Genomic DNA, 12,668 nt, shown 5'->3' with positions numbered 1-12,668 from the left:
ACTATAAAGTAGATAGAGCTGCTGCTGGTGCCACCACAGGAGTGGAATGTAGTGACATAAAGGGTCAAATTCCAGTTCCTACCCTGCCTACCCACCTGATCTTGGGCATGTTATTTAGCCTCTCTGCTTCAGTTTTCCCACTTCGTAAGTAAGGCAAATTGTCATCTACAGGCTTCCATAGTATTGCTGAATATTAAATGTGTCAGTATGTATTGGTTATTAATTAACAGTGTTGCCATATTCTTGTGGTGGTTATTACTATTGTACTCACGTTATAGTTAGAAACCATACAGGCTAAAAGACAGTGACTTCAGAACAGAAATGTTCTGATCCCAGTGTCCCTGTTTTTCAATGACCTAACACAGTGTCTAGTTGCTTACTGAAACTATGAAACATTGGTGTTTCTTAAGTGGCCAGATCCAAATATTCTACAGGCAGCTGCAGGAGTCCTTGGACTTTCCTAAAGATTTCCATCACTTCTCCTCTGATGAGTGCTCTATAAATAGCACAGGATCTTCATTTGAGTTTTGACACACCAGCTTATGCTACTAAAACTCTAGTCTACTCTGCATTAATATTTTACTAGATTAAAAAGCTTGAAGTCTAAATTGAGCCAAAAATTGAATCATAGCAATTTTAAACATGTTTTGACAGAGTGAATCGAAGATGTATCAGTGTTGCACCATCCAAGGAGACAGCTGGGGAATTGTTGTTAGGTAAGTTGGCTTCAAAAGAATTTCACTCATGTTCACCCTTCCTTACTTTATTCTTAAATAATTTGAAGCATTTTTTATACAGAGGTAAAGTTTCTTTAATATCACGTAGGTGGCTTTGCTTTGACATTATAGAGACAGTTTACTCCATTTACCTATAGGGCCCAAGTGGATGCTTGAAAGCACAGATAGTACTGTTTTCCCGAGTGCATACAGCATGATAAAGTTAAATTATAAATTAGCCACAGAAAGAGGTTAACAAAAATAACTAACAAAATAACACCACCATAAAGGCTCAATGAATATGAGCCCTCTCAACATATTTTATTGTACTGTCACCTTTTACTTAAAAGTACAATTTCATGGCTTCTCTTGGCATATGTGACTAACCAGCATCACTACTCTTGCTTTGGGGGGGCATTATTAAAGTGAAATAAAGGTTATTTGGTCATAAGGTGTTCAACATTATAGCAGTCAACCTGGTGGCCAGCCATTGGCTAACTAGTAGACCTGGATACACTACCCGAAGAGATGGTTCGTATTTCAGATAGGACGGAGCAGGACAGAACCAGATTTCATCATGCACTTAGAGTAACATGATTGAAATTTTAAAAATATTTATTTTTTAAATTTTCAATGGAATATTTTCAGATCATGGTTGACCAAAAGTAACTGAAGCCTCAAAAAAAACAAAACCACAGTCTAGTCCAATTGTCATCAGAGAAGCTTTATCCAGCAACTGATGGAAACAGATACAGAGACACGCAGCCAAACATTAGGTGGAGCTCAGGGAATCCTGCAGAAGAGGGGGAAGAAGGATTGTAGGAGTCAGAGAGGTCAAGGACAGCACAAGAAAACCCATAGAATCAACTAACCTGGGCTCATAGGGGCTCATAGAGTGCATCAACAACCAGGAACCCTGCGTGGGACTTACCTAGGTCCTCTGCATATATGTTACAGTTGTATAGCTTGGTCTTCTTGTGGGCCTCCTAACAGTGGGAGCAGGGGCTGTCTCTGGCTCTTTGGCTGGCTTTAGGGACCCCTTTCCACATACTTGGTTACCTTGTCCAGCCTTAGTATGAGGGGAGGTCCCTAGTCTTACTGCAAATTGAAATGTCATATTTGGTTGATATCAATGGGAGACTTGCTCTTTCCTGAATAGAAATGGAGGAGGAGTGGATGGGGGTGAGGCAGAGTAGGTGCTGGGGTGGGGGACTAGGAGGAGAGGAAGGAGGGGAAACAGTGGTCAGTTTGTAAATAAATACAGAACTACAAATAACTGAATAAATATGAAGAAATGACATTTTCTGAAAGTACATGCTCAAATTTTTTTTATTAAGTTGACTTTATGGGTGAACATTTTTATACTCAATCATTCCCTTTACTACACACAATTTAGATTTTTCAAGTTAAAATCTATTGCTGTAGTTAAATTTTTTACTATTTTAACAGAGACTTCAGCAAGTAACAGAATAAAGCAAATCAGTGTGCTTGTACTATAAGAAAAAGATAATAGTAGAATGAGTCAGTAGCTAGGCAGTATTGATACATGCTTTATATATATTCTAATTTTATCTTAATGGTAGTTTTGGAAATTCAGCTCTCACACAACCCTTTTTTAGTAAGAAAACTAAGGCACAGAGAGATTAAGCAACTAAGATCTTATGAGTACTATTTTAAAGTCTCTATTGAGTGTGTGGAACTGTTTATAGCTGTTGGTTTTCAAACTCAAGCCAGAGGACTTCAGAGGTCCCCACATTTCACCAAATAGAACAGTGCACACATACTTTCAAACCCTTCTGTCCAATTACTTCCTGCAGGTAAATGTGGAATGTATTTTGTGGAAGACAATGCTTCTGATACAGTTGAAAGTTCGGTGAGTGGAGGCTTAAGTTTATATTTACCTAAACCTAGAAAAAATTTTAAAACTGCATAAATCCAATATAATGAGAGTGCTCACCCATTATTACTCCGTGTGTAGACGAGTGTGAATTACAGCCACTTTTTAAAAGGTCCTTTTAAAGGGAAGACTGCTATTTCCTCTTCCTCTGAATCTGGGTCTCAGCAATTAGAGTTATGATTCAAAGTCTAACACACTTCTGTCTGTCATGTCATTCTTCCTCATCGCTATCCTGAACAGCAACAAATAAATGCTCCCTGCCACTCCCAGTTCACAGTTGAGTACCTTTGCTCTCAAAAGGAAAGGAAAATTGTGTCTAATTGAATAACTAAGCCATTCTGATGTCTATGTAGATGAGTAATGATAACAGATTCTTCTGGATATGCTAGTATTCGCTGTAAAAATAACCAATAAGACTCTGAAGTCTCATATTATGTAGGATAAAGCTGCTCAGTATTCTATAACCCTAAACAGGTCTAGAAATACTCTTTGTTTTTTACTACTAAATTTTGTCTAACATGTACAGTGTTATGTAATGGGAAGGTTTCCAGATAGTCTTAACTTTTTGTCATGGAAGAAAGATTATGCATTTTGTTTTGATATTTAAAGCCAAAATAATTAGTTTCATGTAATGGAAATATTTTTGTCTGTTTCCTTTGTCTTAGAGCCTTCAGGGGGAGTTAGAACCAGCATCTTTTTCCTGGACATACGAGGAAATTAAAGAAGTTCACAGGCGCTGGTGGCAACTGAGAGATAATGCTGTAGAAATCTTTTTAACAAATGGCAGAACACTGCTGTTGGCATTTGACAATACCAAGGTAAATCCACCACTATTTAGATTTGCTGAAATGATCATGTGACCAATGATGCTACTGATTCTATGAAGTTTAGCTAAATGAATGTTAATTTTCTTAAATTGGTACTCTAAAACTATATAAAATATACCTTATATCTTAATTAAGGGAGTCCTTACTCTTATAAAGATTCTCTCTGACCTCTAAAATGTTAAATTTGAAGTTCCCAAAGTGGCTAAAAGGAGTAGCTAGTACTTGCTCAGGCTGGGATCCCTCCTCGACATGCCATTAATTGCCCCACGGCCCTACTTTCTTTATGGAAAACCTTGGGAAGAGTTACATCTGCTGGCTGCCACCAGCCTGTCCCTGCAGTCCCTTCTGCTCCCTTTGGTCCCTTAGGTTCTCTCCAGAAATGCTCCACTCCTGCTTTCTTCTCATCATCCTGCCCAGGTCGCCCTAGCCTCTATTCTAACTCTGTGTTCCTCACCTTACTTGTCCCACCGGAAGCATTTGATACGCTGACTAGCCTTTCCTTTCCACTCATGACAACTTCCTTTCTAGGCTCCTGGGCTTCCATCTTTTTCCCCTCGTCAGCTTTCCCACTCAGCATGTTTGAGTATCCTTCTTGAGTAGCTCACACTCATTCTTCAGACCTCTTCTCATCTATCTCAAGGCTTTCAAAGCAGTCTGTATCCTACAACTTTCAGCTCTGTATCAGTGCCCAGACCTATACCCTACACATCACACCCACTTATTTAACTCTGCCTTGCTATCTCCACTTGGAGTTGCCAAGTGGTATCTCAAACTAAAGGTAAGATTCTCCCTGAAAATATCCTTCCATAAATGGAACCTCCATCTCCCTGTTGCCCAAACTGAAAACCTTGAAAGTATCCTAGTAGACTGCCATTCCTCCCCCTCTGCATGTGTACTCAATCCAAGCATAGCCTTGGCCTGACTAAATTGCTACAGTCTTGCTCTGAGCCACCATCATTTCTCACCTGAAGCATTTATAACAGCTTCCTAACTGGCCCAGCTACATCCATACCCCACCCCTTCAGTCTGTTTCATTTCTGTATTCAAGACTCTGTAGTCACTTCTCATGCCACTCACTGAGAGTCAAAGCTCTTACAAGAGCCTGATCAAGCCCCAGGTAGTCAGGCCCCTTGTTATCTCTTGCCTGCATCTGCCGTTCTCTCCTGTACTCATACTCGATATAGTTTTCTTCTCCTTGGATATATCAGACGCACTGATGCTGCAGGGCCTTTGTACTTGACTGCTGCCTGGAATACTTTTCTCCATGGAACTCCCACTGACTTGCTCTGTCACTTTCCTCAGGCCTCTTGATCAAGTGTCTCTTCAGCAGAGTTCCTTACTGTACCAAACATCATCCCCTTCCTCTTGACCCTGACTGTATAAAATAGCAGTGCCTTACTCACTGTTCCATTGCTGTGAAGAGACACATGACCATGGCAACTCTTACTAAAAAAAAAAAAAAAAAGCTTTTAATTGGGACTTGCTTAAAGTTTCAGAGGTTTAATCCATTATCATCATGGCAGGGAGCGTGGTGGCAGGCATAGTGCTGAAGCAGTAACTGAGAGCTATACTCTGTTACACACACACACAGGGCGGGGGGAGAGAGAGGTGGGAGAAAAGGGGGGGCTAGTATGGATTTTTGAAACTTCAAAGCCCACCCCCAGTGACACACCTACTACTGAAAGGCCACGCCTCCTAGTCCTTGTAATCCTTTCAAACAGCTCCACTCCCTGGTGACCAAACTCCTAAACATATGAGCTTCTGGGGGCCATTCTCATTCAAACCACCACAAGCAGCCCCTCTGTAGCCTGGTAGCCAGCACCCCTGCCACCTTCAGTGTGCTGTCTTGCTCGGCAGGACTGTGTAGTCCCCAAGCACTGTGCTCTCTCTACAGACTGTCTAGCCTGCCTGTGTTCTGTTTCCCATTGCCTGCATCTGGACACTCCTGCCATGTAGGTGTCTTTATGTGCTGGGAGGATGAAAGCTTTTTCCTTCCAGAGTGACTGCACACTCCGTCACAGATTCCTATCCAGCTGGTTGGGTGCCAGCGTTTGGCACCCCTTGATTTTAGGTGACAGTGTCGGTTGTTTGGCACTGTGTCTGTCTGTCCCTACATTGCTCTTTTTGTCCTTTCCGTTCAGTCTAGCCTCTCATCGTCACATCAGGAGCTCTTCTTCCTACACCTGAACACATAGACTTTGAGGTGTATTTAGTTTGTTTTGTTGGGGTTTTCATTTGTTTGTTTTGGAAGAGTCAGAAAACCCCTTTTACAGAACTTTTACTAATCTCTGAAAAAACGTTTCTATAGAACTGGGATGTAGCTCAGTGGTAGAATGTTTGCCTAGAATGAACAAGGCCCTGAGTTCAATCCCAAGAACCACAGGAGTTGGGGGAAATTTTTTGTTTTCAGTCAGTAGTGGATTTGTATCCTACTTACATAGGACATTGTATTTAATTCTTGTGAGGTAAACATTATCACTTCCATATTACTGATATAATAACAGCATGAAGGGTTTAGCAGGAACACACAGACCAGATCTGTTCTAATGCAATCCCTGAAGAGTAAGTCAGTGAAGAATACCACACTCTTTTTATACCATCATGCTGTACTTTTATTGAATTTTTTTGTTTTTAGTATCTATGTCTAAGTGATTTCTGTGCATAACTTTCCTTGGGAATTATGAACAGATAACACAGAAATTTCTGCCAGGTAATTTTACTATCAGATTTATCCAGCAGTAAGCCTAATGACTAAGAGCCTGCCTCCGGAAGAAAACTGCAGTTAGATTTGGTTCTCTACCATTTAATGCAGATTTCTTGGAGGATTTCAGACTAATAACATATCTACAATGTTCTACTTCTTCTCCAGGGACATATCAATAAGCCTAAAAATATCTGGTCTTTCTTTTTCTCCTTCCCTTTTAGGTTCGTGATGATGTGTACCAGAGCATTCTCACAAATAACCTCCCCAATCTTCTGGAGTATGGCAATATCACTGCTCTGACAAACCTGTGGTATACTGGACAAATAACCAATTTTGAATATTTGACTCATTTAAACAAGCATGCCGGCCGATCCTTCAATGATCTCATGCAATACCCTGTGTTCCCCTTTATTCTCTCTGACTATGTTAGTGAGACTCTTGACCTCAATGATCCGTCTATCTATAGGCAAGTAAAAGCATTACATTTTGGGTTTATATATATGCTGAATTTATGCCATTAAATTTTTTCTTTGAAAACTTTCAAATATGCACAAAAATTTAATGATTAATGAAGCCTTTATAATTCATCTTCCCCAATTCAGCAATTGTGAATTATGAAGATTTTACCAAACTTGCATTATTTTTTTCTTTTTATTTCAAATATCTAGTTATGCCACCTCTGAGTTCTACTGTATACATCTTTTGTAACAATAGGATGTTTCCTTACATTATTACAGTGCTATTATCCTATCTAAGAAAATAAACAATCCTGATAATTTCTAACATACCATCCATATTCACTGTCTCCTGCTTATCTCAACAATGCCTTTTATAATTGGTTATTTTGAGTCATGTCTGTCATTGCATTTGATTGCAGACATGTAAAAAAATTACTAGAAAGTCCTTTAAGTTTTTATATGTATTTTTTTTGTTTTTGCAGCATAATAACATTTGTTCAAAAGTCTCTGTTTGCCAAAGAGCAGTGATTAGCTCAAAAGGCTTACTTGTATTCAACTTACCCTTTATTTTGGGAGGAATCCACTATAGATGGCTGTGTGAATTTGATGTCACTACCTACCATCAGGAGGGCTATAATGCTCTTCTCTGAGGATGCTTATGATGGTTTGTAGGTGCAGGTTCACACTGAACTTTTATCTAATAGTTTCATCCATGGCTTTATTGCTTGAATCAGTTATTTCAGTAGAAATTGCATAAGGATGGTTCCCTATCTGTCTTAGTTATAATTTGCTATTGCTGTAATGAAATGCCATGACCAAAAAGCAAGTTGGAGAGGAAAAGGGTTAATTAAGCTTACATATCTATGCTGCTGTTCATCATCAAAGGAAGCCAGGACAGGATCTCAAACAGGGCAGGAACCTGGAGACAGGAGCTGATGCAGAGGCTGTGGAGCATGCTCACTGGCTTGCTCATCATGGATTGCTCAGCCTACTTTCTTATAGAGCCCAGGACCACACACCCAGGAATGAAACCATCCACAATGGACTGGGCCCTCCCCCAACAATTACTAATTAAGAAAATGCCCTACAGATAGATCTTATGGAGGCATTTCCTCATTGAGAATTTTAGAGAACTCCAGCTTGTATCAAGACTAGCCAGCACACTAATCCTTTTATCTCTTCTAAATTTATGAAAAGAAAATGGAGAAGCTGAGCTTAAGATACCTTGTTTTATTGGAGAACAAGGAAACAACATAGAAACAAACTTAGTAGACTCTCATTACCAAAGATAGGACAGTCTGAGGATCCAAGAGAACAATGGCAAAAAGAACAAGTAGCTGAAACCTCTTGAAATTAAAAAAAATACATTATTTAATCATTTTATAGTCTACATGTCCCTTATCCAAAATGTTTAGGATCATAAGTACTTTTTGGATTTCTGAGTTTTAGAATGTTTGCAGACTACCAGTTGAACATCCCAAATCTAAGCATGTGAAGTCTAAGATGCTCCGAAGTCTGACTGGTTGTGATGCGTGGTGTGTTATGGAGCTTTGAATTTAGGATCATTTTGGATTTCAGATCTCTAGATTAAGAATGTTCATTCTAGCTGGGTAGTAGTGGCACACACCTTTAATCCCAGCACTCAGGAGGCAAAGCCAGGCGGATCTCTGTGAGTTCAAGGCCAGCCTGGTCTACAGAGTGAGATCCAGGAAAGGCACCAAAACGATACAGAGAAACCCTGTCTTGAAGGAAAAAAAAATGTTCATTCTATACTTTTAAAAAATTGAAACATACATGTGCACACATGCATGAAAAAAACACATGGGGTGGGAGGCATGAGACAAAGGTCATTGGTACCTTTGGAGGTAATTCCATAATTTGAAGTTTGAGAATTAAAGGAAAAGTATATAGCATTTTTTTTCTGCCTTTCTTGAATAAACTGTTATTTTTAAAGAAACCAGAAAGCCCAAATTCATTGGCAAATATTTCATTTAGTTTGAAAAAAAATTTCTCTTATTTAAAGAAAAATTGACTTCAAATATTTCACTCAGGATGTTTATAAATATCTTGATTATAACTCCTCCAAAATAGGCCTGATTTGGCCCTTTCTCAAGAAATCAGGTTCAAGTTAATCCACAGTGGTACATTGTCTGTCTTGTAGATACTATATACACAGCTGTTGGACATTTGAACATTTTACACATTACTGCTATAAATATATGTGGCCTTTCTGGAAAGGAGTTTGACAGTGTGTATCCAAAAAACTGTTAGATGTGCATTAGCAAGTTAGCATCTAGGAATTATTCTTAGGAATACTAAAGGACATGTGCTCAACATAAAGGTTCCAACCAGCAGTTGTTTCATGAGAACTGGGACCTGAACTTGCCTGGTTCTTTGCTTGTTTTGGTATCTGGCACTGTATGTAAAGATTTAGCTAGGAATGTGGTGCTCCTGTAATTTTTCAAAGTATCTAAAATCTAGGAACAGCCTGAAGATCCAACATTAGATTAGAATATATTATTGTATGCTGCAAGTACTAAAACAACATTGTAGGGCAGGTGAAATGACTTAGCAAGTCATACTTGCTCCCCAGTCTGAGGATCTGAGTTTGATCCTTGGAACTCACATCGTACAGAGAACCAACTCCCACAAAGTTTCTTGTGATCTCCATGTGCACACCATAGCATGCATACCCACACATACTCATCACCTACATTCATACAAAATAAATAAATGTTAAAAAATACTGTAGAAGTACATTTTGTAAGCATGAAAAAACATTCTTTTGCTTAAAATATATAAAGGCAATCACTAATAAGCAGAAAAACAGCAGGACAAATACATGCTAAAATTTTTCCCTATGAATAAATAGCAGCATGACTGCTTTTTTGTTTATTCTGTTCACTTAACTGCAGTTTCTTTGTTTGAAGGTTTTGTTGTTATGTTTGTTTTTCTATCTGTCTGCCTGTTTGAGGCAGGGTTTTACCATGTAACTCTCAATAGACTAGAACTTGGTATGTAGATCAGGCTGGCTTGAACTCACAGAGATTGGTCTGCTTCTGCTGCCCAAGTACTGGGATTGAATCATGTGTCACCACACCTAGCAACAACTATAATTTCTTAATTTTCAGCCATAATAATATAATTTGTATCTAAGAAGACTTATTACCAAATTCTTAAGGAATAAAAAAAAAGTGCCAGGATCTTAAAGATAATTTCTTTGATGCTAGGTGGCAGTGGTGCACACCTCTAATCCCAGCATTTGGGAGGCAGAGGCAGGTGGATCTCTATGAGTTCGAAGCCAGCCTGATCTACAGAGTTCGTTCCAGGCCAGCCAGGAATATACAGAGAAAACCCTGTCTTGTAAAACAAAAAACAAAGACAAACAAAAAGATAATTTCTCTGTATTTTGTGGTGTTAATTGACATCTATCCTATAAAACTGTTTTACTTTTTGACAACGTCTCTAAGATTAGACAGTGGTCACCAGAATGTGCATTTAATGTTACTAAACTCCACATCCTTAGGAAATAGTAATTAATCAAAAAAAACTGTGTCATGGAGAATTGGTAATACATTCTTGTAATCACAGCACTGAGGAGACCAAGACAGGAGGACTGTTGCAAGCACAAGGCCAGCCTGAACTGCAAAGTGAGCTTAAGGCTAGCTTGGGCTACATAGTAAGGGCTTGTCTCAAAAAAAAAAAATTACACCTGAATAAGCTGAATGATTGGATTTACTGAACCTTGGGCAAAGCTTGCTATTGGTCTAGGTACAGTGTCAGATGTTGACGTTGTAGATGGCCTTTTCCTTGTGCCTCTTAGCCAGAGCAGCTGATCCCTCAAATCAGAGCTATTTCTTCTACCCACTTATGCACCCTACAGAGACACTGATAGGTTTTATAGTGGGCAAAAGTAAGGACATGTGCCTTGCATTTTTTGTCCTCTAAGAATGGTATGTGGTATTAATAGTAGGAACGCCAGTGCTATCATACTCATGTGCATGCACACCTGCATGGTGCTGCATGACAGCATCACCCAGAAGAGTCAGTAGTAATTCACTGTGCAGATGCAGATCTGGACTTGCTTTTCTTAACAGTTTATGAGGTCATGATTTTGAATGGTGACTGTTGATTACAAAGCAACCTGCTTATGTGAGTTAAGGGCATTTTGTTAATTGCTCATTTTCAGGATGAAGACATGAGCAGCTGAATACTGGCAATATCAAATTACTTCATATTTTTCTATCATCTCTTCCTTTGTAGAAACCTATCTAAGCCTATAGCCGTGCAGTATAAAGAAAAAGAAGACCGCTATGTTGACACATACAAGGTAGCTTTAGTTTCCATTAAATATGGAGCTTTATGAACCTATGCTTTTTTATTTGTAGCATTTATTTATTTTAGTATTTATTTTTGTTTGTTGTTTCCTTGTACTTTAAGAACTAGAAATTGTATGAACTGAATATCATTTTTGTCTTTGTTCTATGGAAACACCTTCCAAGAATGGAAAAAAAGTATACTTTCATTTTGGCACAGTTTGAGAGCTAATTAGTCCATTGTATTTTCAAATGCATAAAAATCACAGATTTCCAGAGACTCAACCTGCAACTATTCATGCCTCTGAGTTTTATTTATATTATATAGAAATAATGGTGTCTTTATAATAGTAACACATTAATATGATCATGTTAGTTTGTTGTATATTGAATATTGATGTATTTATTTCTACTATAAACACTAGATATATTTAGAAAATTATGCATTTTAGATAGAAGTGAAATTACCTATTTAAATAAAAATGAGTTACCTATATTAACAATGTTAATATTAATGGAATTCAACTGGAAACTTAGAAAACTGACTTACTGCATAGTATATTCCTCATACTATAGTGATAGGAGCAGCAGAAGCAGTTTTCTCATGTTCCCATATCATTCATGTCCCAATTCCAGAGATGTCCTTCCAAGTGCCTGAAATTCACCATTTGAGTCTTCTGCAATTAAAAATGTGACAGTCTGTGGGAGTCAAGACATTACTTGAAAATTCACTGCATCCAGCTTTGCTGTCAGGCAGACAGAGCTGCAAAGATGACCATAGTGACAGATAGGAGATGTGTGGCTGAGCTGCCTTCTTTGTGGTGGGGAGAGTCAGTGGTGGGGAAGATCATCATTTTCTTTCTAACTCTGTGTGCACGCTCTACAAAACCATTATACACCACTGTGTTAATAGTGGTAGTGTATGATGTCTTACTGTATTTCCATTTCTGGAGAAGCACTCAAAATATATCATGAAGCTCTTCATTGAAGACATCTATGGTGATAGAATCAGCTCTCGGTTTTTGAGTGCACCAGTTTAGATATTTGGAGCAGTTAACTAGGAGTGAGAATGTAAAGCAGGTGTGTCCTCATGTGGGACTAGGAATGGAGGCAGAGAGAACTGTTGGCCAGGGGGTCAGTAGGAGACTCCTAGAGCTCAAAATGGCTGTGGGCTCTGAACACAATTGGGAAGACAAGAATAATGTCGAGGAGGTAGAAGAAAATGGAAGAGAAAACTAGCCATAGTTGGACACAAAATCATGAATTCTGCTCTTGTTCTGTAGTACTTGGAGGAAGAGTACCGCAAAGGAGCCCGAGAAGACGACCCTATGCCTCCTGTGCAGCCCTACCACTATGGCTCCCACTACTCCAACAGCGGCACCGTGCTCCATTTCCTGGTCAGGATGCCTCCTTTCACTAAAATGTTTCTAGCCTATCAAGGTAAGGATATCTTTTGTAACTACCCTGTAGCTGGAAGTTTCTCTGGTCCTGCCTGGCCCTGTGGTCAGGACGAATCTTTCCCATCCGCGTCTCACAGCTGCTTGGCCCCAAGTAAACACACAGAGGCTTATATTATTTACAAACTGTATGGCCTATGGCTCAAGCTTCTTGCTAGCTAGCTCTTATAACTTAAACCAATTCTATTAATCTGTAAGTTGCCATATGGCCATGGCTTACCGATACTTTCACATCTTACTTCTCCTGGTGATGATGGTGTCTCTACTATAGCTTTTCTATCACCCTGAGCAGT

At 39.0% G+C, this 12,668-nt stretch overlaps 1 protein-coding gene across 4 annotated transcripts in view; it reads left to right on the top strand.

Annotated features, from left to right (window-relative positions):
* Window positions 1–12,668, top strand: part of Lyst (lysosomal trafficking regulator) — a 158,115-nt gene that overhangs the window by 112,203 nt on the left and 33,244 nt on the right. For all 4 annotated transcript variants that reach the window (XM_052726905.1, XM_052726902.1, XM_052726904.1 and 1 more), the window contains exons 37-42: window positions 655–716; window positions 2,534–2,589; window positions 3,279–3,431; window positions 6,366–6,610; window positions 10,866–10,932; window positions 12,202–12,358. In XM_052726905.1, coding sequence (XP_052582865.1) covers window positions 655–716; window positions 2,534–2,589; window positions 3,279–3,431; window positions 6,366–6,610; window positions 10,866–10,932; window positions 12,202–12,358 — 740 coding nt within the window. The remainder of the gene's footprint in view (window positions 1–654; window positions 717–2,533; window positions 2,590–3,278; window positions 3,432–6,365; window positions 6,611–10,865; window positions 10,933–12,201; window positions 12,359–12,668) is intronic.

This window comes from Peromyscus californicus, unplaced genomic scaffold (genome assembly GCF_007827085.1).
Source record: "Peromyscus californicus insignis strain IS unplaced genomic scaffold, ASM782708v3 Scaffold_8__1_contigs__length_139910024, whole genome shotgun sequence".
NCBI lineage: Eukaryota > Metazoa > Chordata > Mammalia > Rodentia > Cricetidae > Peromyscus > Peromyscus californicus.
Note: the sequence above shows the minus strand (reverse complement) of the source record. Positions and strands in the feature narration are given on the sequence as shown.